Source organism: Podarcis vaucheri (genome assembly GCF_965113315.1).
Source record: "Podarcis vaucheri genome assembly, chromosome: 1".
NCBI classification, from domain to species: domain Eukaryota; kingdom Metazoa; phylum Chordata; class Lepidosauria; order Squamata; family Lacertidae; genus Podarcis; species Podarcis vaucheri.
The window spans coordinates 133,935,991-133,962,996 of NC_138759.1; the positions used below are offsets into that span (position 1 = coordinate 133,935,991).

General features: G+C 44.9%; 1 protein-coding gene across 7 annotated transcripts in view; it reads left to right on the plus strand.

Annotated features, from left to right (window-relative positions):
• The window catches only part of AGAP1 (ArfGAP with GTPase domain, ankyrin repeat and PH domain 1), a 329,771-nt gene that overhangs the window by 255,283 nt on the left and 47,482 nt on the right, over positions 1-27,006 (plus strand). For 4 of the 7 annotated variants that reach the window (XM_082228167.1, XM_082228168.1, XM_082228165.1 and 1 more), the window contains one exon: positions 10,671-10,748. The exons of the other annotated variants lie outside the window; for them this stretch is intronic. In XM_082228167.1, coding sequence (XP_082084293.1) covers positions 10,671-10,748 — 78 coding nt within the window. The remainder of the gene's footprint in view (positions 1-10,670; positions 10,749-27,006) is intronic. 7 annotated transcript variants of the gene reach the window in all.

The following is a 27,006-nucleotide window of genomic DNA, read 5'->3' on the forward strand; positions in this document are numbered from 1 at the left end:
TGGGCCAGAGCTCTGCGAAGATTGCCGAGGGAGGGAGTCAGGCTGTGCCCTGGCCAAAGGCCTGGTGGAACAGCTCTGTCTTGCAGGCCCTGCGGAAGGATGTCAAGTCCCGCAGGGCCCTGGTCTCTTGTGACAGAGTGTTCCACCAGATCGGAGCCACAGCCGAAAAAGCCCTGGCTCTAGTTGAGGCCAGCCTAACTTCTCTGTGGCCTGGGACCTTCAAGATGTTTTATTTGAAGACCGTAGGTTTCTCTGTGGGGCATACCAGGAGAGGCGGTCCCGTAGGTACGAGGGTCCTAGGCCATATAGGGCTTTAAAGGTTAAAACCAGCACCTTAAACCTGATCCTGTACTCCACCGGGAGCCAGTGCAGCTGGTATAGCACCGGGTGAATGTGATCTCGCAGCGAAGACCTCGTAAGGAGTCTCGCTGCAGCATTCTGCACCCGCTGGAGTTTCTGGGTCAGTCTCAAGGGCAGCCCCACGTAGAGCGAGTTACAATAATCCAGTCTGGAGGTGACCGTCGCGTGGATCACAGTGGCTAGGTCAGGGCGAGAGAGGTAAGGAGCCAACTGCTTAGCTTGGCGGAGATGGAAAAATGCCGCCTTTGTTATAGCTGCAATCTGCGCCTCCATGGAAAGGGAGGTGTCGAAGATTACACCCAAACTCTTAACAGACGGTGCTGGCACTAATTGCGCCCCCGCAAGAGATGGGAGTTGCCCCCCCAATCCCATATCGCCCCGTCCCAGCCACAGGACCTCTGTCTTCGAAGGATTTAGCTTCAACCGGCTCCCACGTAACCATCCAGCCACAGCTTCCAAACATCTGGTCAGTGTGTCTGGGGCCGAGTCAGGATGGCCATCCATCAACAGATAGAGTTGGGTGTCATCGGCATACTGATGGCAACCCAGCCCAAAACTCCGAACAAGCTGGGCGAGGGGGCGCATAAAGATGTTGAAAAGCATCGGGGAGAGTATCGCGCCCTGAGGTACTCCACACACCAAGGAGTGGCGCGATGACAATTCCCCCCCAAGCGCCACCCTCTGTCCCCGACCAGAGAGAAACGAGCGCAGCCATTGAAGGACTGTGCCCTGGATCCCCACGTCGGTAAGGCGGTGGTCCAAAAGTTCGTGATCGACCATGTCGAAAGCTGCTGATAGATCTAGAAGAATCAGCAGCCCTGACCCGCCTCGATCCAGTTGTCTACGAAGGTCATCTGTTAGGGCGACCAGAGCCGTCTCGGTCCCATGACCAGCGCGGAAGCCAGACTGGAATGGATCCAGAGCCAATGTTTCATCCAGAAACCCACCAAGCTGTTCAACAACCGCTCTCTCAATCACCTTACCCAGGAACGGAAGATTCGAAACCGGGCGGTAATTGGATAGATCTAAAGGATCTAATGATGTTTTCTTTAAGAGCGGGCGCACCACTGCCTCCTTCAGTTCCCCTGGGAATGTCCCCGTGCCAAGGGACAAATTGATGATATCCCCCAGGGGGCCCCGCACCTCGTCTGGACACGCTCTAATCAGCCAAGACGGGCACGGGTCGAGAGGACAAGTGGTGGGCTTTCCAGCTCGGAGGAGTCTGTCCACATCGGCTGGGGATATCTGGTCGAAGTGGTCCAATACTGGACCCGAGGACAGTCGAGGGGCCTCCAGTTCCTTTATTGTATCCAAATTGGCAGGGAGGTCATGGCGGAGCGACAAGACCTTCTCCGCAAAAAAGCTCGCAAATGCCTCACAGCCGTGTGTCAATTTGTTATTTAAATTTGGCTGTCCCTCAAGGGACGTTAAAGACCTAATAATACTAAATAATTGCGCTGGAAATGTTTTAACTACAAGAACATGCAATATAAATTACCCTTCTTTACATCAAGTAAATCATGGATATTTTCCATATAACTAGCAGTGAATATACATAAGAATATTCTTGTGCAACTAACTTTTTAATTGCTTCGGCTATACTGGCAACCCAGTTCAGAATATTGAACGGGCAAATTTTCTTGTAGTGAACAGTTTGTAGCATTTAAAAAGAGCCCATTCACTTAAAATAGTTAAGAGTGAGGCTGACAATATTAAGCTTTTAAGAAATAATGATAGTGTTTTGGCAATTATGATTACAAATCTTGTGCAGGAAGAAAGGAGCAGTTTTGCAACTTTAGCCTTCAATCAGAACCCAACAGCCCATGTAATCCTTTGTACTACTGGCAGGAAAGAGAAAGGAGCTTTGACCTTAGGTTGAGACCTAAGAAGCTGAGTGGGAAGACAGCTGAGGAGAGAAGACTGGTCTAAGGAACAGAAACATGGAGTTAAGTGTAAGCTATAGGTATAGCTCTTGTAAGTAGATGCGGTAGCAGGACTGTCTTCCTTGAAGGTGGTACTGCTGCCTTGCATAACTGAATAATTCATTTAAAGCCCCAGCCAACCCCTGCACATAGGGCCGGCCCACCCATGAGGCAAGGTGAGGCAACCACCTTGGGTGGCAGGATCCACAAGGACAGCAGATTTGATCTCCAAAGAATGCCTCACCCATTGCTGCTGTCACAGTAGGAGCAACTGCTGTGGTACACTCATTGGAGGCCAGATCTGCTGCCTCCTTGGCAGGCCTGCCAGTGCTGCCTCGACAGTGGTCTCTTGGTGAATAGGAGGAGCTGCTGGTCTCCTCCCGCCCCTAGGAGTGTGGGGGAGACCATCAGCAGTGCCTCTTCTTTGCTGAGAGGCCACTGTGCAATGCCACTTCCACACCCCTAGGAAAGAAAAGGCAGGGGCTGCCTTCTGAGATCTCCACCCATCCACCATTCACTGGCCACAGCCTTTGATTCCCCCTTCAGCTGTTGGGTAAGGTAGATTTGATTCCACCCCAACCCTGCTTTCCCCTGATGTAGATCTTCACTCACCCTGGCAGAGGGGAGGTTGCCATTTTGTGGTTCACCTCTTGGGCCTGTCATGCCTGCGTGTAGGAAACCAGATATTGGAGGAAAGGCCTCTAGCTTTCCTTCTCCCTGGCATGCTAGTTTATAATGCACAGGAACTTTTTTCAAAATGAAAAAAATCCTTCCAGTAGCACCTTAAAGACCAACTAAGTTAGTTCTTGGTATGAGCTTTCGTGTGCATGCACACTTCTTCAGATACACAGTGTGTGCATGCACATGAAAGTGTGCATGCACACGAAAGCTCATACCAAGAACTAACTTAGTTGGTCTTTAAGGTGCTACTGGAAGGATTTTTTTTTATTTTGACTATGGCAGACCAACACGGCTACCTATCTGTAACAGGAACTTTTTTGTTTGCAGTCTAAATTGGTGTAATGGAAGTTCACCATTTTATCTGGTTTTTGTGAGAACCAGACCATAGAATCCTGTGTTGGGGGGAAATGAGGGAACCATAAAATGACTCATTTTAGTTTTGTTCCCGTCCTCCTCCTTGCTGTGTTCTACAAATGGAGGATTGGAACAAGACTTCGCATCAGGCATGACAAAGCCATGTTCTTTTAAAATATACTGCAGGGAAGAGGCCCTAGTGTCGTGAGCAGCCAGAGAGCCTGGGCATGGGAACTTGCCATGTGGCTCCAGGGACAGAAAGGGAGCATCTGGTGGCTATGGACCTGGGAGGGAAGAGGACTATGTTGCAAAGAGACGCATCAGTCTCAACTAACCAGTGAGATAGGTAGCTGCAAGAGTCTTACATGCTAATCTTACTTTACTGGACAAGTCTCTTTCGACAAAATGATGCTAAATTGTTCCTATCGCAGTTCAGTGTGGATATGCTTTAGCACCATTCATGTATTTTACATGTCTAAATTAGGAAAGCTTTTTTTAATTGAAAAATTAGGACTACAATGTTCAGAATTGAATTAATATAGAAATAAATGGAAACTGAACTTGTAGCATGTAATACAGTGGTACCTCAGGTTACAGACCCTTCAGGTAACATACTGTCAGGGCTGCCTCAGGTCTCAGCTCACAAAAGACCAACGCCAGGCTCTTCTTATATACAAGGATGTTTATTGCAGTTCATTATCAGTTCCACAGCCGGAGCGCGCAGCCCCGTGTCTGTTAGGCTAGACATTTGAAGTCCCCTCTGAATCGGTCCCGCCTCTACACCAGTGTAAGGGGCTTGTGCTAGACCACCTCTTCCTGTCCTTTCTTTTCCGCAGGGTCTTCCTGCCCCCCTGGGTTGCTTCCCTCCTGCTCTCTCCTGAAGCGGATCCCCCAGATGCCTGTTCCCCCCTCCTTCGTGCTTTGGGGCCAGGCTCCTCCTCCGGGCTCTCTCCATTTCCGCGCGCCTCCACATTTGAACTTGGCGCGTGTTCGCTACCCCTGACCTTCCTCTTGACACTTACACAACTCCCTGTACTACTCTCCTCCTCTTCCGGCAGGACGTCCTGCCCTGATCTCCTTCCCCCGTCTCCATCCTGCTCCGCTCCGTGTGTCACACTGGGAACTCCTCTCTCTTCACTTCGTTCCTGCTGGGAAGCCGATCCCGATCTCCCACTCCCACTCGGGGTTTCCCCGCTGCTTCCCTGCTCTTGGCAGGTTCCCCCTGTGACCCCCCTTTGCCTGACTAGGGGCGCCTCCTTTTGGGAATCCTCTGATTCACTTGACAGACTCATGGAAGACCTCAAGTCATTGTCATTCTCTTCCTCACTGTCCTGGGATTCTTCCCCATCGCTCTCCGTCTCCCCCCTCATCTCTGCCTCTGTCTCTGAACCCCTGACACATACGCTTCAGGTTACACACTCCGCTAACCCAGAAATAGTACCTCGGGTTAAGAACTTTGCTTCAGGGTGAGAACAGAAATCGCACGCGCACAGCGGCTGCAGAAGGCCCCATTAGCTAAAGTGGTACCTCAGGTTAAGAACAGTTTCAGTTTAAGAACAGACCTCCGGAACAAATTAAGTACTCTGGTTGAGGTACCACTGTAGTGTATTTTTTCATACATATGGAAGCCTGTATTGAACTAGTTATAAAACAGTAACTAGATTTTATGCAGTTATTAAACATAAATTTATTTTGGTTTGATGTTTCAGATACAGACATACAAATGCCTAATAGCATTAACGTGAGAGATTATTAATGAGTTCATGATTACAGTTACTTGGAAATAACATGCCAAAATAAAGACAGTCTCCTAATTGTCATGTGAGTTTCTGAGCAAAGACCATTTGAGTTGTTCCCATAACTCAACCTTTTGAAGGTTGCCTTTGACTTTTTCTGGTGGGAACATGTGGTGCTAGCCAAGAGAGCATAGCACTGCTGATAACTGCCAGGGTAATTGATGTTGCAAATTTCAGAAACATATTTTGTCTGCTAAATATTCATTTTTTAAAAGAAAAAGGAATGACACTTGACACATCAAAGTTGATCATTTCATCAACAGGCTAACAGAGAATAAAGCTGAAGATTTAGTTCTTTTATATTGATACCAGTCCTTTAATATGTGATTGAAACATGAAAAACTATAGAAGATGGAGCCAATTGGGAAAGGGGTTTTATGTACTGCAGATTTTCTCTTTGGCAGCAGGGTGCTGTGCCTAGACGTTACCTATTTATATGTAAATTTTCAGGAATAAAACTTTTCAACAGGTGAATTTAGACCCCACACTGCATAATTCCTACTGAGGTTTCCCAAATCTTTTCTAAGAGAAAAGCTGTAATAACTTTAAAAATCTCTCTCTTAATTTTTATATATAGACAAGATTAACTGCTATTAAGCCTTCTCAGCATAAGTTCTTTCTTTAAAAAACAAACAAGGAAAGCAACTACAGAATTCAGGTATGCAGTTTAACTTTTCCCCCTTGCTGTCATTAAATATAGCATGCCATATTATTGGTAGGAAAGCAGTCACAGGACATTTAATATCATGGGATATACAGTATAGATATTCGTTTTCTAGTTAATTACTATTTTATTGATTGTGGGCAGATTGCAGGTCCTCATTTTGATAAACACCTACAGGGAAAAGGGTTGTCCAACAAACTTCAGCATTTGTATCAGGAGAATTTTATGCAAGATCTTCAAATAAGGGTTAGAATTTTCCTAATTTTTCTATTATAACTTTTGAATGAGCCAGCTGCAGTGTTTCATTTTGTGCTGGTTATAACAATATTAACAATAAAACGGATTTTCACAGCTATCATTTAAATCAGTATTAGCATATGTACATAGATGTTGCATCTAGTTGGGCCTGTGTGTGTGTTAAATAGTACAGAATATGCATTGCTCAGTACAGATTCCAGTACAGTGGTACCTCGGTTTACTAACTTAGTCCATTCCGGAAGTCCGTTCTTAAACCAAAACCGTTCTTAAGCCAAGGCGCGCTTTCCCTAATGAGGCCTCCCACCACCGGTGCCCTTCGACTGTTCAGCTTCCGTTCTTAGACCGAGGTAAACCGGGACACTACCTCCTGTTTGGTGGAGTTGGTAAATCAAATAGTTCGTAAACAGGGCTGTTCTTAAACCGAGGTACCACTGTATTCTGATAATCCCAGTTTTTGTTTAGAAGAGGGTGACAGTATTTGACAGTATTTCTGTCCTCATTCTACAGAGGTAAACTTGAAGTACGTGGTGAAATCTCAGTAGGCAGAACTTGGGCATAATTTATATTTATGCATACTTGCATATTAAAGTTACAAAATTCAATTGTACTGCAACATATTTTAGGTTGTTTTATCGCCAGATTTCTTCCTCCATGGCCGGACCTAGATTCTGTGTTTCAGAACTCATTTCCAGGGCTTTGGAAAGTGTGTGCAAAAGTCTATCACGGGGTCAGCAACCTTTTTCAGCCATGGGCCGGCCCACCGTCCCTCAGACCATGTGGCGGGCCAGACTATATTTTGCAAAACAAAACAAATTCCTATGCCCCATAAATAACCCAGAGATGCATTTTAAGTAAAAGCACATTCCTGGACCATCCACGGGCCGGATTGAGCAGGCGATTGGGCCGCATCCGGCCCACAGGCCTTAGGTTGCCTACCCCGGTCTATCAGAATGAACATTGCACTTTTAGACCACCTCAGAACACAGGAAGACTGACTGGACTGTTTATTCAGGCACGAGACAGTACTTTGCTGTTATGAATCTGAATGAATAATGCTGTACTTCGGTTGACAGATAAGATATTGTACAAAGTTACATGTTACAGAATCTTGATCCATGTTATTTTTTTAAAGAGCTGTAGGAATCCTGAACTAGATCAGAGCGACAGCCTTGCTGTGGGGGGTGGGGGTGGGATAGTGATGGTGTTAAACCCTTTCCTCTTCTTGCTGTGTCCACAGTTGGACTCTCCCCCCTCAAGTCTGCTGCTTTAGCCATACTTTGGCAGAGGGCAAGACAGGCACAATATAAGTCCTGATTTCTTCCCTCAGTGAAAACTGATTTTGATCAGTGTTATGCCCTTCCCAGTAGAGGCTGATCCATAATGGTGAATGAGTCAGTTCCACCTCGCATGGGCTCCAGCTCCACCAGTGTTCTGCCCCACCAGTTCCAATGCCCAACACTGCCCACCAATCCTGGATCCAATTTGGGATTGCCATAGTTGACGTGTGATTACAGATCCCCTGCATAATTTGTGGCTTGTCCCTTAGAGGTGCAGCATGCAAATATATAAAGCTGTCTTATTCTAAATCAGTCTTGGTCTGTCTAGCCCCTGCCAAAGAGGCTCCATCAAAATTGTTATACCCCTCTTTGAATTGCTAGCAGCATGGGGCAGGCATTATTAATATGGTGTTGGGCCACCCAATTATAAAGTATTCTGAGGTGATGTTTTGGAAACAGTTTAGTATTGGAATCCTCACTGTGCTTTAAAGATGTGCATATTTTAATAAACTTCTTGTACTCCGACGCTTAAGACAGAAAATAGCACCTTCCACATAGGATGGATATTTGTACTGTTTAAGTTAACATGAGCATGTGTTGTTGTTGGCATCCATCTTGTCTCTGGAGACAGTGGAAGAATGTGCCATCCAAGGCAAACCATTGGATACTTCTAGTACCTGCTGTGGCCATAGAGACCAATACGTTTGGTTTCGCTGATAGATGCACCATAGAATTTATTCTCTCTGTGCTCCTCCCAGAAGAGCATAAAGAGCATATTTAGTGTACATTGCTTCTTCCATTTCATGTGCTTGAAAAAACACAACTCACTTTCCTCTCTCTCCTCTCCTTCTATTGTTCCCCTTCATTTTGGGGAAAATATTATATATGGGTGGGATTTTCTCCTTTTTCCTTACTTGTGATTGGTTTAAAAATAGCAATTTAAGCATGTTTACTGGCACACTATCATCTACTCTGATTGGCAGTAGTCTCTCCCAGATTCTTTTACTGGCAATTCCAGGAATTTTACCTAGGGCTTTCTGCATTCAACACTTGCGCACCAGCACTAAGCTATGGTCCTCCTTCATTCCAATGTAAAACATCTTTCCTTGCTGCTATCATTACTGTTTTTTTCGCTCTATAAGACGCACCAGACCACAAGACGCACCTAGTTTTTGGAGGAGGAAAACAAGAAAAAAAATATTCTGAATCCCAGAAGCCAGAACACCAAGAGGGATCACTGTGCAGCGAAAGCAGTGATCCCTCTTGCTGTTCTGGCTTCTGGGATAGCTGCACAGCCTGCATTCGCTCCATAAGACGCACACACATTTCCCCTTACTTTTTAGGAGGGAAAAAGTGAGTCTTACAGAGCAAAAAATACGGTACCACATTATAGATATAATAGTGCATTATCACGTGTCTTCAGTCAGATTCACATCAGGATTTCCTCCTCTTGCACTCTAGCCACAGTCCCACCAAGTGGGCCTACACATCTCACCATGCCCTGGCAAAACCAAATCTTGACAGGTGCACCATCCATGTCAACCAGAAAATCATCCAGGGTAAGGCATCCAGATTCTGTAGGTTTTCAGGGGTGGATCATCCCAGTCCCTCCACCCTTGGGTGGTACTGCCACAGCTATACCAAACCTCACCAGGGTACCGAGTACAGGATGGGCAAAAGTTGAGTCAACCTTCTAGTTCACCTACCCTGGTCTCTGTCATGCCCCTGTCACCCACAATTTTGATAACTGACTTATTTTGGACAGACCTGTAAATCACCAAGAGCAGCACCAGATCTGACTGCAAGTCTTCTGGCTTCATCAAATCCTGATTGCAAATGGGCATAGTAGAGGAAACAAGGACCTTGATGTAATTCATCTCTCAACTCTGGATCATGACCCCCCCACCTGCCTTCCCCCTTCCTCTTCCTTCCACCCAGTTCCAGTCACACAAGCACATGATGTCACACATTTTGAGCACTAAAATGATGACACTAGTGAAGGAAATCAATGCACATCTCATGTGTCCCTCTGCCCCCCCCACCTTGCTGAGGCATAATCTTATCCCATTGTGTTTGCTTCTGAGGATGTAATAAGGTGCACTTAATCTAAAACAGAAGTGAAAGCTTCCAAACCCATCCTTAAGGCTTCCCCAGGAGATTACAGTGGAAATGAAGAGCCCACAAGGCCAGCATTCACTGAGGCTTATTCTCATAATGTTGAACCATGCTCTGGCCTTATGACTGAGCAAAGTCACTATCTCCCATTCCCGCCTGCCTCAAAATATTGCTGTTGAGATAATGGGGCTTGTGGTCAGAACATGTAGTATTGGTTGTTAGCCCCTGTAAGTGTGGCAGTACTGAAGCGTGGCATACAAATCTTTTCAATAAACATGTAGGAAGCCTGAACTCCCTCAAAGAAGGAAATTAAATAAGTAATAAATGATACTAACCCAAATAATACTAAAAATCCTTTGGAAACCAAAAGGAGTAACTAGTCATCAACAGCATCACTTAAACCTTGCCCTTCAAACAAGAATTTATACTTTCTGTGTCTGAAAAAGAGTAAAATTTGCATACGGACAACATCAGCGTAAGTTAAAACAATCGTTAAGTTAATAACATGTAGGCAAATAAAAACGTATCTGAGGCTGTTTGCCTTATCTAAATGTATTGCTCTGTCACCTGGAGTAAAAGTTTTATGGTTCCAAATATCAGGATTTATACAATTGAATTTGTTATTTTGGAAAAGTGGAGTTTCTAGTGTGGCACTGACTACTGTGAATTACAGTCATACCTTGGGATAAATGTGCTTCAAGTTAAGTATTTTCATGTTGTGCACCACGGCGACCCGGAAGTAATGGAGCACGTTACTTCCGGGTTTCACCGCACGTGAATGCGCAGACGGTCAAAATGACATCACGCGCATATGCGAAAGCGGCGAAACGCGACCCACGCAGATGCAAGTTGCGTTCGCTTCAGGATGTGAATGGGGCCCTGGAACGGATCCTGTTCGCATCCCGAGGTACCACTGTAATTGTGGTTATACCATTTGTCTTAGAGGAGAATACCTTTTCTATTTATTTAGCTTTTACATTTTGATGATAAAGCATTCTTGGTTTAAAGTTCTTAAGAAGTTATGAGCTTTTGATAAGAATCTTCTTTCTGCTTGAAAAGCAGGTGGTTTAAAAGCTTTACTCCGGGCAACATGTGTGCAGCTGTTTCCCACATAGGCTTTTGCTTGTATTTTACTTCATATGCTGCTTCAACCTTTTCCCCCCTCCCATTTTTTTCATTTTTTCTGTTCTTTCTTTTACTCTTCTCTTTTTTTCTCTCTCCCCTTTCTGCTCTCTGGATGCAGCCAAACGCAAAGCGTGGAAACTAAACCGTGTTGGTAGCCTGCGAAATATATACAGCAGCAGCAGCACCAACACTGAAGGTAACAAAATCAAAGCACCATCATGTGGAGGAAGTGCTCCCTCTCCCAGCGGTATCTTCCTTGCCTCTCCCTTTCCCCCAAATCCTGGGATAGCAATAAAATTTGCCCAAAGCACGTGTGCTTTCATGTTGTGTATGCAGAGCCATTCCTTTGGTCTTTTCATCTTTCTGTTTGTGTGTTTTATTTTGCCATTCATGTTCCTTTCAGTTTACTTAAATTTTGACCTTTCCCTCTAGTCGTGGAGTAGTGATGTTTAAATTACTTCAAGAACCCATTTTCTTCAATTTTTTTATTTTCCCTTTATACATGTGGGCACTCAATGTAATATTTCCCAAGTTATTACAGTTTTTTAAAGTGTTGGTATCAGGTGTAATGATCTGTAGCCAAATACAATAGTGTGCTGTGACATTTAAGTAACAGTCTTAATTTGTTTTGTGAAAGCATTCTCCATAATGCTTTCTGCAGCTCTAATCCAAAAGCGAGACAGAGCCAAACCATTTGCATGTGCTACTCTTGCTTGTAAATTCTGTATATTGTTGTATTTCTAAAGGTCGCCTGGTGCCAAAGTTCACAAATTGACTTACATTGCTGTTTTCAGTGAAGGCAGCCATCATGGCTTTTGTATAATAGCAGATTGAATTTCTTTCCTTCACCTTCATTTGAACAATGCAATTATAAACTGCCTTCTTTTTTTCCTTTCTTTTTTTACAAAAGGTCAAAGGTCAAAATTACTTGGAAACCAGGGGGGGGGGAATCTTCATCCACCATCTCAGAGACCGTATAAACGGTGATGCTGAATGCAAAATAGGTCACAATTCAGTAATCTTCTTGTAATGGGGGGAATTTTTTTTCACTTAAGTGCAAACCAAATGGGTCAAGTAATCACAAGCGCATGCCCTTACACTAATTGACTTATTTTGGAATGATTATAACTATAATATTTTTCTTAATGTCACTGTTTTCTGGGCTGTTGGTTTTAGTGATTGAGAAGAGACAGCATTAAATCTCTTGTAAATTTTAAATTGCATGCTATTTCTGTAAACAAGTCCCTGTGTTCACATTCTGATCATTAACCTTTGGTGATTTATATCACAATCTCTTTTTTTCACAATTACTACTCTATCTCAGGCCGTTGCCTTACTTACCACCAGATAAAATGTATCTGGGACACAAAAGTGCTTTTTTACAGCCACTTGTTAGGGAGCAATTTTACTATAATATTGGTTTATTTTCCATTGTAAAGATTAAATTGTCACCTTTTAAAATAACAAAGCTGTAAGCTCTGAGACAATATTTGCTACCTTTCAAATGGCTTTTAGAAGAAAAACTGGGACCAAATTAGTCATAAATATCCACTGCCTGGGAATAGTAAATAAGGATTGTTTTTCGCAGTTAAAACAGAACTGCACATGTTCACTGCTTTCACCCCCAAAGTGCTTCATTGAATATTTCTGTATTTTGCTCTTTCATTTGTTGTGTCTACATAGTGTTCCATTTCATCTTGATAATATTAGGTTTCATTATTTCCTAGTTATCATTTTGAGAAGTGAAAGTATATTACCTTGTTTGCCACCAAAATATTTATTTAATTAGAAAATGTTTAAAATATTTGCTGGGAAATATATCCTAGCAGTGTGCTAATTCCATTATATATAAAGCGTGACTAATTTCCACCAACCAATTAAAAACAAATGTGCATAAAATGATTATTAAAAGCAAAGATAAAAATCAATAAAACATTCAAAACAAATATAACTGACACGTGATTGGGTAAGCTTGCTAAAACAAAGGTTTTCAGCAGTCAAACAATATAGCGAGGGCACCTCCTTACACCAATGGGCATAGAATTCCAGCTCAGAGATATTGCCACACTAAAGGAATTACATCTTTCAATGTGGAACAAACAAAAAGCACTTGCAAAGTTCGGGTTTTGCAAATCAAAGTAATCAGATAGGTGCATGGGGTAAGACTATCCCTTAAGTGAACTGGTCTCAAGCCATTAAGGACTTGCATGTACTGATGGTAACACCTTGAGCATGGCCTGCTAATCAATCGGCCTTGGTCCAGTATATCTGAAGGAGCGTCTCCACCCCCATCGGTCTACCCGGACACTGAGGTCCAGCACCGAGGGCCTTCTGGCAGTTCCCTCACTGTGAGAAGCCAAGTTACAGGGAACCAGGCAGAGGGCCTTCTCGGTAGTGGCGCCTTCCCTGGGGAACACCCTCCCACCAGATGTCAAAGAGAACAACAACTACCAGGCTTTTAGAAGACATCTGAAGGCAGCCCTGTTTCGGGAAGCTTTTAATGTTTGATGTATTATAGTATTTTAATATTCTTTTGGAAGCCGCCCAGAGTGGCTGGGGAAGCCCAGCCAGATGGGCAGGGTATAAATAATAAATTACTATTATTATTAATCAGTAGCCACTGCAGAACTTTGACCAAAAGCTGACAAACTCTCAATGTGGCAGCATTCTGAACTTAACTGCAGTTTCCAGATCAACCACAAGAGAAGCCACACATAGAGTGCATTGTCATAATTCAACCTTGAATTTGCCACAGTGTCTGAACGACTGTGGACAAACTATCCGGATCCAGAAATGGTTGCAACTGTCATACCAGTGGTTCTAATCTCTGAGGCTGCTTGGGCCTCCACTGACAAAACTGGACCCAGGAGCACCCCTAGACTGTGTGCCTGCTCCTTTGGGGGAGTGCATTCCCATCCGGAACAGGCAATTGACCGATACAGTCAGATACAATACCCACTCAACCACAGAGCCTACATCTTGTGAAGTTTCAAGATGTTTGTTTTCTCTCAGTCAGCCCACTACTGCATGCAGGCACCAATCTAGGGCCTGTATGACCTCCCACAATTCAGATGTTATGGAGAAGTAGAGCCTTTGCCCCAAGTCTCCTAATGGCTGCTCCCAATGGCTTCATGTAGATGTTAAACAGCACTGGGGAGAAAATGGTGACCTGTGGCACTCCATAGCATAACTTCCAGGGTTCCAAAAGCATACTTTCAGTTTTCAATAACTCACAAGGTGTCAGTTACAGATAGGTAGCCGTGTTGGTCTGCCATAGTCAAAATAAAAAAATTGCTTCCAGTAGCACCTTAAAGACCAACTAAGTTAGTTCTTGGTATGAGCTTTCGTGTGCATGCACACTTCTTCAGATACACAGTGGGATACGTGGATTGTAGAGGGTTCTTAATTCTAAGACCCTTGGGTATAATGTCCAGGTTCTTGCATTTAGTAAGAAAGAAGATATCAGTCTGTACCTGTGCAAGTTTCTTGGTGAGGTTGATGGACTTCCATTTCATGCGGCTCAATGTGGTGCCTTCCATGGTTCCAGTTACAGATAGGTAGCCATGTTGGTCTGCCATAGTCAAAATAAAAAAAATCCTTCCAGTAGCACCTTAAAGACCAACTAAGTTAGTTCTTGGTATGAGCTTTCGTGTGCATGCACACTTCTTCAGATACACAGATACTTCTTCAGATACACACAAGGTGTCAGTGAGTTTCTCTTTAATCAGAGAAACAAAACAGCTCAGGCCTGAGCACAGCAACTCTTCCCAGTGGTCTTGCCCCAGTGAAGCAATTGTAAGGGCTGAAGGTCTCCTCCTTCTACAGCTCCCTAAGTCCCCTCCTGCCCCAGGCCCTTCCCAAGCAACCTGAGACTTCTTTGCCGTGTCTCTTTGTTCTGCCCTCTTCATACATCTGTGGGTTCTGGGAGACCAGGGGGGAAGGGAGCTTGTCACAGCAGGAAAGGGAGATACCTGTGCTTTTTCACAAACCTGACTCATCTCTGCCTTTTGGCTTCCCTCCCCCCCTTATTTCAGCTTTTGCTTCTGCCTCTGATTCTGGACTGCTCTCTGTTACAGCCTCTTCTTGCTCACTAAACCCTGTTGCCTCTTCAGCTTCCAACACCACCTCTTCCCAGTCTGTTCCCTCTTCTCCCTCTGACTTCTAATTGCCATCCCACCACCAATCCCCTGGCTCTGAGCCTTCTTCCCTTGAGGGTTCTCCACCTGGTTCCTCCCACCACTCTGCATCCAGGCAGTCCGTGACAATACAGGAGGGAAACTGAGGCCCATTTGGTCCCATTACTTGGTCCCATGACTGAAGTTCCACACCCCTGACTTTAAGAATCCAGAAAAGGCACAATTTCATGGTGACAAAATAGCCCAGAAGAGGATGTTGGAGATAGATGGTTCAGAGTTAGTATTGGAGGAGAAACAGGGAAGAGATGATGATGATGATGATGATGATAAGGAAATGCAGGCAGAGGAGGTAGATTGTGCTGAAAGAAGGGGCCAGAGAGAGTGTTGGGTTTCGCAGGATACTGAGTAAGTCTGCAGGCTTTAACAGGCTGATGCAATACTCTGTGAAGTGCTGGGTCAGAGTGACTCAGCGGAATGTGATTGGCTATCACCTGTTTTAAAACGGAAAGCCTGTTCAACAGTGATTGTGGTGGTTGTGCTGTGGTGTGGTGGTGCTGTGGTGGAGAGTATTTGTTTGCCTTAAGGAGCAGATACTCTGTATGGACTGTTTTTGTAAATACTTATATATAGCTCACATTAAAAAGACTGCACTGAAAAGAAACCTGGGACTCTGAGCATTTCTGCTGAAAGCGCTGCGAGGAATTCACAACAGGGTTATGGGCCCAGCACGCTTCCGCTGCGCAAGAGTACAGGTGCCAGTTATCTAGCCGTGGGTGCTGGAGGTGAGCTGCAGGGATGGAGCAGTCCAGAACTGGCGTGTTGCTGGAGAAGCTGACGGCCACAAACTACAGCACCTGGTCGGTCCGCATGCAACACTTCCTCAAGCGTGAGGGCCTGTGGAAGGTGGTGGAAGATCCACCGCAGCCCCCTGAGGAGGATGAAAAGGATGAGAAAGCTTTGGCTACGATCATCCTTGGAGTGGACGACAGCCAGCTAGTCTACGTAGCTGATAAGGTGACGGCAAGTGAGGCGTGGAATGCGCTCAAGGCTGTCCATGTGCGAGAGACAGCTGGCTCACTGATAACACTGACCAGGAGACTATACCGGTGTCGGAAGAAACCGGGGGACTCCCTGGTAAACCACCTACAATTCCTAACAGGCTGTTTCCAGGAGCTAGCCTTAAGAGGGAGGCCTGTGGGGGAAGAGGACAAAGTCTTTATAGTCCTGAGTTCCCTTGATGACAGCTATGATATGCTGGTCACTTCCCTCAAGTCGGTGGAGACTGATAAGCTGGCTCTGGAATACGTTACCGGACGGTTGTATGCAGAGGAGGACAGGCGCGCAGAGCGAAAGATGACCTCAGCCCAGCTGTTGGAGCACCCCAGAGGGAACAACAGCCGGGAAGAGCAGAGGTGTCAGGAGCCAGAGAAACAGCCAGGAGGAGCTGCTGCAGACCAGCCAGTGGTCAACAAAGTAAAAAGGTGTTTTTGCTGCAAGTCCAGTGGACACCTGCTTCGGGACTGCCCGAGAAAACAACAAAAACAGCAGAAGCACAGGAGGCAGCAGAGAGAGTCTACCGCTTTAAGGTGCTGAACAAAACATTAGAGTTGTGTGGGGGGATGAAAAACATAAAAAGTTGTGATAATTACTTAGACTGTAATATCTGTAAGGAGGTTAAAAGCAGGGCTTGCCCAGTAGCAAGAGCAAGCCAGAGAGAAACCAAAAAACCACTGGAGTTGATTCATGCTGATGTAACTGGTCCTTTTCCACCAAGTGTCTCCCGTAACAAGTACTGTTTGATCCTAGTGGATGACTATTCTAGATTTGGCTGGGTCTATCCATTAAAGCAAAAGTCTGACGTTGCCCAAACTTTGAAGTTCTGGGTAAGACGGGTAGAAAGGCAACTTGGCGAAAATGTGTGCTTTATTCAGACAGACAGGGGAGGAGCAGTTTATGGCAAGCTCCCTAAGAAACTGGTTGCGTTCCCAAGGGATTAAACATAGGCTTACCAATGTGGCAACGCCTCAGGAGAATGGAGTAGCAGAGCGTAGGGGAGGTGTCTTGCAGACACAAATGAAAGCATTGTTAGCAGATGCAAATCTTCCAATTAAGTACTGGGCTGAGAGTATTAAGACCGCAAATTATATTGGGAATCTCTTGTGGTCAAGGGTACTAGATGACATACCCTATAAAATTCTCTATAACAAAAGTCCCAGTATGCAACATTTGAGAATCTTTGGGACAAAGGCATGGGTTGACATACCTGTAAAGAACCGAATAAAAGGTGGGAAAAGGGCACAGCAGTTGCTATTTCTTGGGTATGAAAGTGGTACGAAAGCCTACAGGTTTGAAGATGATAAAAATCTTTTGAGTTATAGTCGATCAGCCAGCTTTAATGAGCAAAGAAATTGGCCCAAGATACATGCAAACCTGCTGCCAGAAAAAGTTTTACTGCCGAGCGTACCTGATAAAGCAGTTGAAACAAAGCTAAGAATTGGCAGTTTCAGAGAAACTGAAAGGGGGGAGGTAAAGACTGAGCATTTTTCTCCAGCTGCTAGCATGGAGCAGAGGGGAAAAGAAAGTGCAACAGGGACAGGAGGAGGTAGATCTACAGAGTCAATCCACCCCAAAAGCAGTCCTGAAGGTAGCCCAGGGGGTGAGATTAATGAACCAAGGAGGTCTGCAAGAAGTAATAAAGGTCAACCTCCAGACCGTTATGGGTTCCCAGACACCATAAACCAGGTTTGTGTAACTGTGCCAGAAAACTGAAGAAGTGCAAGAGTTACCTGCTCTAGAGAAAGAGGCGTGGTTAAAGGCAATGCAGGCAGAGTATAACTCTCTGCTAAACAACAATGTATTTGTACCTACAGAATTGCCTGAAGGTAAAAAGCCCATAAGCTGTAAGTGGGTTTTTAAAGTGAAAAAGCTGGCTGATGGTAGTTGTCAGAGGAAAGCCAGGTTGGTTGCACGGGGCTTCACACAAAGAAAAATGATACATTATGATGAAGTGTTTGCCCCAACAGCAAAGGCTGAAACAGTAAAATCAGTTTTAGCAATGGCAAGTCTGAGAGGGTTAAAAGTTAATCATTTTGATGTTGCCTCAGCATATTTAAATGCTCCTATTGATGCTGAGGTTTATTTACAGCAAATACCAGGTTATGAGCTGGAAAAAGACAGCATGGTGTTAAAGCTGCAAACGGCACTATACGGTTTACACCAAGGTGCATCTATGCATGAATGCATAGACACAACTTTGAAAAAGATGGGATTCAAACAAAGCCTGGTTGATTCCTGTTTATATTCAGCAGTGGTGCAAGGAAGTGTTTGTTATTTACTTTTGTATGTTGACGATATCTGTCTAATAACAACTGCACAAAAGCAAGTGTCTTGGTTTATAAACAGCCTAGGTAACAAATACAAACTAAAGTATTTGGAAGAGATTCAGAATTACTTAGGAGTAGAGGTTCAGAGAAATGCAGAGGGCGTATACTCTCTGAGTCAGAAGGAAAAAATCGAAAAGTTACTGAAGACATATGGAATGGAGAGGGCAAATGAGGTTGACACTCCCATAACTACCCAGTACAAAAATGAACCAGAAGGGCAAAAATGCGAGAATGCAACAGCATTTCATTCTCTGTTGGGTTCTCTGTTATATTTAAGTTGTTGGACAAGACCCGACATAACATTGGCAGTGCACATGTTAAGCCAAAGAAGTGCAGACCCGGCTCAGAGAGATTGGGTAGCACTTAAAAGAATCCTAAGGTATCTGAAAGGCACAAAAGATTACAAACTGGTGCTGGATACAGGATACGATCAGCAAGTGTATGCATACGCTGATGCCAGCTGGGGGGACAGAGAAAATGGAAAGTCTACCACTGGCTATGCCATATATATTGGAAATGCTCTGGTTCAGTGGAAATCCCAGAAACAAACATTTGTTGCCACAAGTACTTGTGAAGCAGAGTACTAAGCCATAAGCGAATGTGTGTCACAAATATAGTGGTTTGCTTGCCTAACAAAAGAGCTTGGAATACCTTCTGAAATGCCAATCACTGTGCTAAGTGACAACATGGCTGCACAACAGCTTGCTAACCAACAGAACTTTAAGAGCAAAAGTAAACATATTGCTATAAGATATGGAAATGTGAAAAATGCTTTGGAAAGAAATGTGTTAAAGGTACAGCATTGTAACACAAAATGTAATGTGGCGGATTTGTATACAAAATGTTTGGATGCTCCTAAATTTTGAGACTTAAGAGAATTATTAGGTCTCAAGCCTTTGACTTAAGGAGGAGTGTTGGGATTCGCAGGATACTGAGTAAGTCTGCAGGCTTTAACAGGCTGATGCAATACTCTGTGAAGTGCTGGGTCAGAGTGACTCAGCGGGACTGTGATTGGCTATCACTTGTTTTAAAAAGGAAAGCCTGTTCAACAGTGATTGTGGTGGTTGTGCTGTGGTGTGGTGGAGAGTATTCGTTTGCCTTAAGGAGCAGGTAATCTGTATGGACTGTTTTTGTAAATACTTGTATATAGCTCACATTAAAAAGACTGCACTGAAAAGAAACCTGGGACTCTGAGTGTTTCTGCTGAAAGTGCCGCGAGGAATTTGCGACAGAGAGAACCCCACCTAAGGCTTATAGACAAGGAGTGTTGTGATGTTGCTTGGGAAGGGAGCAAGGAACATGAAGATACGAGAGGAGAGGACTCTTGAGACAGGCTGTAGGCAGACATTCACATAGAGTTGTAATATGTCCCTGGCCTTGGATATTCCTTGACCAAATCTTTTTTTTTTATTAACAAAAAATAAATAAAAATAAACTCATACAAGTTATCTTATCATTTCTGAATGCTGACTGTTAGAGCTGTTTCTTATCTCTCTGCTAGTTCCCATGATACACAAGTGTTACTAATGACTAATTTGGACTTCTGAAAGCTCAAATATATGCTCTTTTATGAATTCTTTTTTTACTTTGAGAAATGTGTTTTACAGTGGTGCCTCGCAAGACGAAATTAATCCGTTCCGCGAGTCTCTTCGTCTAGCGGTTTTTTCGTCTTGCGAAGCAACCCGATTAGCGCTATTAGCGGTTTAGCGGCTATTAAAGGCTTAGCGGATTAGCGGCTAAAAGGCGCTTAGCGGCTTAGAAAAGGGGGGGAGCGGAAAAAAATCGGAACACTCGCAAGACGTTTTCGTCTTGCAAAGCAAGCCCATAGGGAAAATAGTCTTGCGAAGCAGCTCAAAAACGGAAAACCCTTTCGTCTAGCGGGTTTTCCGTCTTGCGAGGCATTCGTCTTGCGGGGCACCACTGTATTATTATTATTATTATTATTTACATAAAAGCGCTATTAAAAATGAAGAAAAATAGAAGAAAAAGTATATAGTATATCACTATATTGTTAGCAGTTAACAATTACCATTTTAAACATACTGTATTTTGTATAAATGAGTTCCAAATTTCATTATACTTGTCCATGCAAAGTCTACCTCTATAAGCAATCTGCTTATAGGTGGCAAGAGTAGTCAGGTCTTCAATCCATTGAATTAACGGAGCCGTACATTTATCTTTCCAATGCAGCAACATCAGTCTTTTGGCCCTAGTGAGGGCATGGAGAAACCATTTGCGTTGTCCAGTGCTCAAATTCTACGTAGTAGATATATAATTCAAAAGCGTATTAACCTCTGAAAAATAGGTATTTGCATTTTGGAAATCAATTAATAAAACTAGTATGATAAGTTGGATAGATAAAAGTTGTTAAGTTTTTATTTATACTGGAGCAAACAACTCCACTGAGTGCTTTCTTGAGTGCCTTCACCGTTTAATATCCAAATCCCCCCAAAGTAGTTGTTTACTTTCTGCTATCCTTCAAATATAGAAAACTTCCTGCCCGTTAACCCTCTGTATGCTAAATTCCCAGGGGGGAGGGGTGATGATTAATTGGCCCACTAACCTTTTAGAGGAAAAATAAAATAAAGAATGGCAACAACCTGGATCTGTGTTAAGAGTAGGATTCTTTTTGAAATCAGTTTGATGGCCAAGTTGCTTGTCCCTGAAGATAACAAAATTAGCCACGTGGGACTTCGTCTGCATAGAAACTGGACACAATTAGAGTAATATTCACTGTTGTTAATGCAGTTTGGGATAATTGGGCAAGTTGATTTTGACAGGTTGATGGTGCTAAAATACTATTATAGTGGACCTTTCCATGCATAACAGTTAAACTTAGGAAACTGTTTAATAAAATGTTGTGATTGGGCTCACAGGGATTTAAACTGCACAAACTGCAATACTGTTGGGTTTAAAAGTTAACCATTTAGTTCTGAAACCAGCTTTTGAGAGTATAACCATCTTTCCATCAGACCTTTTGTGAACAGAGATAACTTCCTCAGGATATGTCTGAACTGCATTCAGAGTCTGTAGTAGCCAAATCCCTGTAAGAAATGTCTTGCTATGGATATTCAAAAATGCTACCTAACTCCTTATCTCTGGTGACTACATAGGAAGCTGCCTTATGCCATTGGTCCATCTCACTCAGTGCTGTCAACACTGACAGGCTGCAGCTAACCGGGCCAAACTAAAGAAAAAAGCTATTGAGCCTGTGCCCTTCTGTATGCAAAGCAGGTGTTCATCAGTGAACAGATGATGATCAAGCAGCCATGATCTAGAGATCCTTTCCTGAGAGCAGCAGTAGTCTTGTGGCCTCTTCACCTGCAGCCAATCAACATCTCCTGACTGCACCACAGGCAACTGTTTTAACTTTGTGTGGGGTTTGTTGTTGGTAGTGATTTTTATTGAGGGAGGGGAGGTGTATCTGGGAGGAGAGCCGGGGGGGGGGCAATTGCAGTGGTTCAGAGTAGGGGGAAGTGTGGCATGAGAGGTGGGGCAGGCTGGGTAAGGGGCACACAGCACAGGCAGTTAGTGACTGTGACATGTGCCAACTCCTCCTCCAACATGGGGAATTGCAATTGTCCTGTCAGTCAGCCCTTGGATCTGCTGCTGCTGTTGCTGAATGCTAGGTGGATCTGAATTGGACCTCCCTCATCTATGATCTGATTATGGATGAGGAGACTGATCTGGCATGTATCATTGAGACCTGGGTGGGTGAGCAGGGCAGAGTTGGTCTCACCCAGCTGTGCCCATCTGGGTGCTTGGTGTAGCATTAGGCCAGACTTTCAAGTCAGGGAGGGGACTTGTGGTCTATAGAGATTCTCCCTCTCTTTATTTCCAGGCTTTCTGTCCAGCTAAGGGGGGATCTGGAATGTGTGTTCTTGGCATTGGGCAATCGAGACAGATCAGGGATTCTGCTAGTTTACCGCCCACCTCACTGCCCAGCAGTCTCCCTGCCTGAGCTGAAAGAGCTGGTTTGGGAGGCAGTGTTGAGGATTCCCAGACTGCTGTTTTTGGGGGACTTCCACATCCATGCTGAGGTGACTGGCTCTGAGGTGGCTCAGGATTTCATGAGTGCTATGATGACGCGGGTGGCGCTGTGGGTAAAATCGCAGTGCCTAGGACTTGCCGATCGTATGGTCGGCGGTTTGAATCCCCACGGCGGGGTGAGCTCCCGTCGTTCGGTCCCAGCTCCTGCCCACCTAGCAGTTCGAAAGCACCCTTAAGTGCAAGTAGATAAATAGGTACCGCTTTATAGCGGGAAGGTAAACAGCGTTTCCGTGTGCTGCGCTGGTGCTGGCTCGCCAGAGCAGCTTCGTCACGCTGGCCACGTGGCCCGGAAGTGCCCTTGGACGGCGCCGGCTCCCGGCCTCTAGAGTGAGATGAGCGCACAACCCTAGAGTCGGACACGACTGGCCTTCGGGCAGGGGTACCTTTACCTTTACCTTATGATGACCATGGGGCTGGCCCAACACATGTGGCAGGTGGCACTCTAGACTTTATTTTCTCAGCTGGGTAGGAAGAGGGTGATCTGAAAGTGGGGGATATTGATCTCAGTCCCTTGTCATGGTCTGATCACTTCCTGTTGAGAATTACGCTTTCCCCTCTGTAGAGATGGTGGACTATTAGGATGCTCCACCTTCCAAGCCTGATGGATCCAATGGCTTTCCAGATAGCTCTGGAGGATTTTCTTGATGATATGACTCATGCTCCTGTCAAAGTCCTGACCAACCTCTGGAATCTCAACTAAAGCATCCATGACAGGTGGCCATCCAACCTCTGAGAGCCAGTGTGGTGTAGTGGTTAAGATCGGTAGGCTCGTAATCTGGTGAACCGGGTTCACGTCCCCGCTCCTCCACATGCAGCTGCTGGGTGACCTTGGGCTAGTCACACTTCTCTGAAGTCTCTCAGCCTCACTCACCTCACAGAGTGTTTGTTGTGGGGGAGGAAGGGAAAGGAGATTGTTAGCTGCTTTGAGACTCCTTAGTGTAGAGATAAAGTGGGATATCAAATCCAAGCTCTTCTTCTTCTACTCACCCAACCACTCCCACCCCAAACTGGGAAATAATAATATTGGTCTACCTTGCAGGGCTGTTGACCCTTTGTGTGTCTCTAGAACTCAACTATGAATAACAGCCAGGCAGCCTGCACATGCAAACAAAAATACTGTAATGGGGGGGAAGGGGGGCAGCTGGAACTTTGCCTGGGTGGCTTGGCTTAAGTGACTGACTGCGCATGTGCTCCTCTGGCAACCCGCTCCTCATCAGAGATGCTCCTGTGGGGAGTGGCAGTTGTTCCATAGACAAAGGAAGGGAAGGAATAGGCAGGGAAAAGCTAGACTGATGTGGCTGTTGGTATGTCCACTGAAAGTCACCTTGCTTTCAGGGGCACCACTCATATTTTTACAACATGCTCCGCACCTCATCCCTTGCCATTCACAGAACTAAACCATTCATTATTTATATTTTTGATCTTTTTGTAAACCGCTTTGAGCTTTTTTAGCAATCAAGTGGTGTAGACATTTTATAGAATCTCTCCCACTCTCGCACACACATTTTAAAAGGCTGGAGCTGTTCATGAGCCCAGGAGGAGAGAGCCATTTTCTCCTGCACCTGAAGGGATGTGGTGAAGGCCACAAGTGGGCAACCGTCTCACAGAAGGACCCCTCAGGGCACCGCCACCTCCGAACCTCCCAAGGGAGGAGGGCTTGCAGAGAAGGATCCGTGATGCTGAGGGACACTAATGGCTTCAGTCACAGCCTCCCTTGCCCTTGCCCTTGCCCTTCACCACAGGCCAAAGGGAGGGGGGAGGGCCATTGTGCACATTATTGGACCATGCGGGTGAGTGACCAGGCACTTCCTGGGTGCAGCAGCCATAAGGTCTCCCTGGTAGAGGGGCGCTCTGTGCAACATCAAATTCTGGTGCCCCCACCTCTTACCTGCCATTGCCCGCTCCCCTAGAGTCGCTTCAGCACTGCTTCAGTGGCGGATGAAGGGGGTGCGGTCTGCCCCGGGTGTCATCACTGAGGCGGTGGGACAAAATGAGTTTTTTAAAAAAATTGGGCTCACGAAACCTTTTAGGAGTGACGTGGTGGCGTAGGCGCCTGCAGGTTCCGTGCTGCCTGAAACAGCAGTGTGGGACTTGCATCTGCCTACTGCCTCTCCCTCAGCCGCCCTACAGGGGGAGGTGGCGGAGAGGCTCCAAGCGTCGGAGAGGCTCCCCCCGCCCCATGGGCACATTGTCCCGCCCCCACAGGCAGATCGCCCCGCCCCCGGCTGCAGGACATGCCCCCGCACCAGGCACCCAAGCGGCTAGCTATGTCACTGCGCTCCTTCCTGAAACCCATCCTCTCCCTCTCCAGCCCAAGCAGCAGGTGAAGAGGTCAGGCAGCCAAATTTAAACCTGAGAAAGGAGCACTTTGTGTGCCCCATAGAAATCTGCACCTGAGGCAATGGCCCAACTGCCCCTGCCCACGCTCTGGCAGGGAGGAAACAGCCGGTTGGGCCAGGGAGGTGATTAATGCCTTCTTGTGAGAGGGGGTGGTCCCTGCCTGCTTGAAGGAAGAAGAAAACCCTCTCTGGATTAAGAAAATCTAAGTAACTACTGGCCACTTGTTAATCTTCCCTTCTTAGGCAGAGTTCTTGAGTAGGTGGTTGTCAACCAGATCCAGGCACTTTTTGAAGAAAGAGATTTTCTAGAGCCTTTTAAATCAAGGTTTAGGTCTGGTTTTGTTACAGTAACTGCTTTGATCCTCCTGTATGATGACCTCTGTCAGCAAAGAGACAGGGGAAATGTGTCCCTGTTAATTCTCCTTGACCTCTCAGCAGCTTTTGGTAGCATTGACCATGGTCTCCTTCATGGTCTCCAAAGTCCTCTCAATTGTATAAATGCAATAAAGTGCATATGGGTGTTTGTTCGCTTGCTTCTCTGACTACCAGTAGGAGTTATCTGGAGCCAGCTGCTTGTATTCCCTTTTGGTTTCCACTTTCTAGTTGCGGCATAGTTTTAAGTGTGGACTGTGTTGTCCCTACCACTTTCCCAGTCCCTGGGCTGCCAGACTCTGCCCCTAATCCCATCCATTCAAACTATTTTCATCCATGAAATATTGAAAAGATTACAGTGTTAGAAAATGAGCCTTTTGTTGTTTTTACTGTATCATATGGGAAGGGGCAGGAGATTAGAATGCTTGAATTGTTAACATTTATCTGAACTAACTCGATATGAGTTCAAAACTCTTTAAAAAACAACTGTGTGGAAATGGTGAGAATGTGCTAAAGTTGAGCTTCAAAACATATACAACCATCATCATAGAAGAAATAAACATCCTACAACAAATCAATTTTGGTTACTATGACAAACTAGACATGTCAGGAGTTTTTTCTGCTTTCCTAATCTTTTAAACTTAGGTTGAAAGTTCATTTTCAATATAAACCTACCAATAAATAACAAGAGAAGATAAAATAGGACTTAGAAGCTTGGGGTAAATACAAACGAGTGATTAAGTGAATGTAAAACTGGTTATGATAGCCAGCATAAATAAGTACAAAGGAACATTCATCCGAGAAGAAGATTCTAGAATAAAAGAATGCAAAAAGATTAGAACAGCAACAAAAGCAAAACTCCATATCTAGGCAGATGATCTGACCAAAAGGGAAGTTGATTATTTTGAAATTTTGTTTCTCCAACTGTCTCAAGCAGAGCTTTCCAAGCTGTGTGTTGTGACACATTAGTGTGTCGGCTGCAATGTGTAGGTGTGTCAGACAAACACTCCCCGTGCTCCTCCTGGGGCTGGAAAGAGTTAGTTTAACCTCTGGTTTGCTAGTAAAACTAAATTACTGTGTCACAAAATGATGCATATCCAAAAAGTGTGTCACCAACTTGAAAAGTTTGGGAAGCTCTGGTCTAAAGTCAATGATTCCAGTGATGAACAATTTCATTCTTCAGCCAACAAACAATATTAGGGCTTTGTGACTTACATGGTACATATCCTCTGGTTGAGTGGAATTCAGGTTGAATGTAAAAATTTGACAGACAATTGAGATTTTTTGAAGGATTTTTACCCACAGTATTGCACTACTAGGCAGATCTACCACATTTAAAAAAGTGTCCACACCCTAACATCCTCTCCAGCACACATTAGAAAAATCAGTGTTCCTTTTTGCCAATTCCACCAGGAATTCCACTGGGATCCACCTTAGTACCACTTTTATCATGGACTCCTTTACCCTCCTATACAGTGGTGTTCCGCAAGACGAATGCCTTGCAAGACGGAAAACTTGCTAGTCGAAAGAGTTTTCTGTTTTGGAGGTGCTTCGCAAAACGAATCTCCTATGGGCTTGCTTCGCAAGACGACAATATCTTGCGAGTTCCTGCTGGTTTTTCCACCCTCCCCCCCTTTTTCTAAGCTGCTAAGCCGCTTATCAGCTGATCCGATCAGATAAGGCGCTAATAGCGCTAAGCCACTTATCAGCTGATCCGATCAGATAAGGCGCTAATAGCGCTAAGCCACTTATCAGCTGATCCGATCAGCAGATAAGCCGCTAAAAGCCGCTAATAGCGCTAAGCCACTTATCAGCTGATCCGATCAGCAGATAAGCCACTAAAAGCCGCTAATAGCGCTAATCCGCTAATCCTTCAATGGGCTTGCTTCGCAAAACGAAAAAAACCGCTAGACGAAGAGAATCACAGAACGGATTCTTTTCGTCTTACGAGGCACCACTGTATAATCTTAATAGGAGACATCCGCCGTATAACACTTGCTGAATTGTATCTTTTATTTTTTATCCCAAATCTGCTCCCCAAATTTCTTTCAGATTCTTTTTAGGACTTTCTCCTATTTTTTTCAAGTGAAAAGTAGAAAATTTGGGGAGAGAAAACTCACCCTGCTTTCGTGGCATTTCCCTGTGATGTGTGTCCAGGTGCGCTGTGGTCAGGC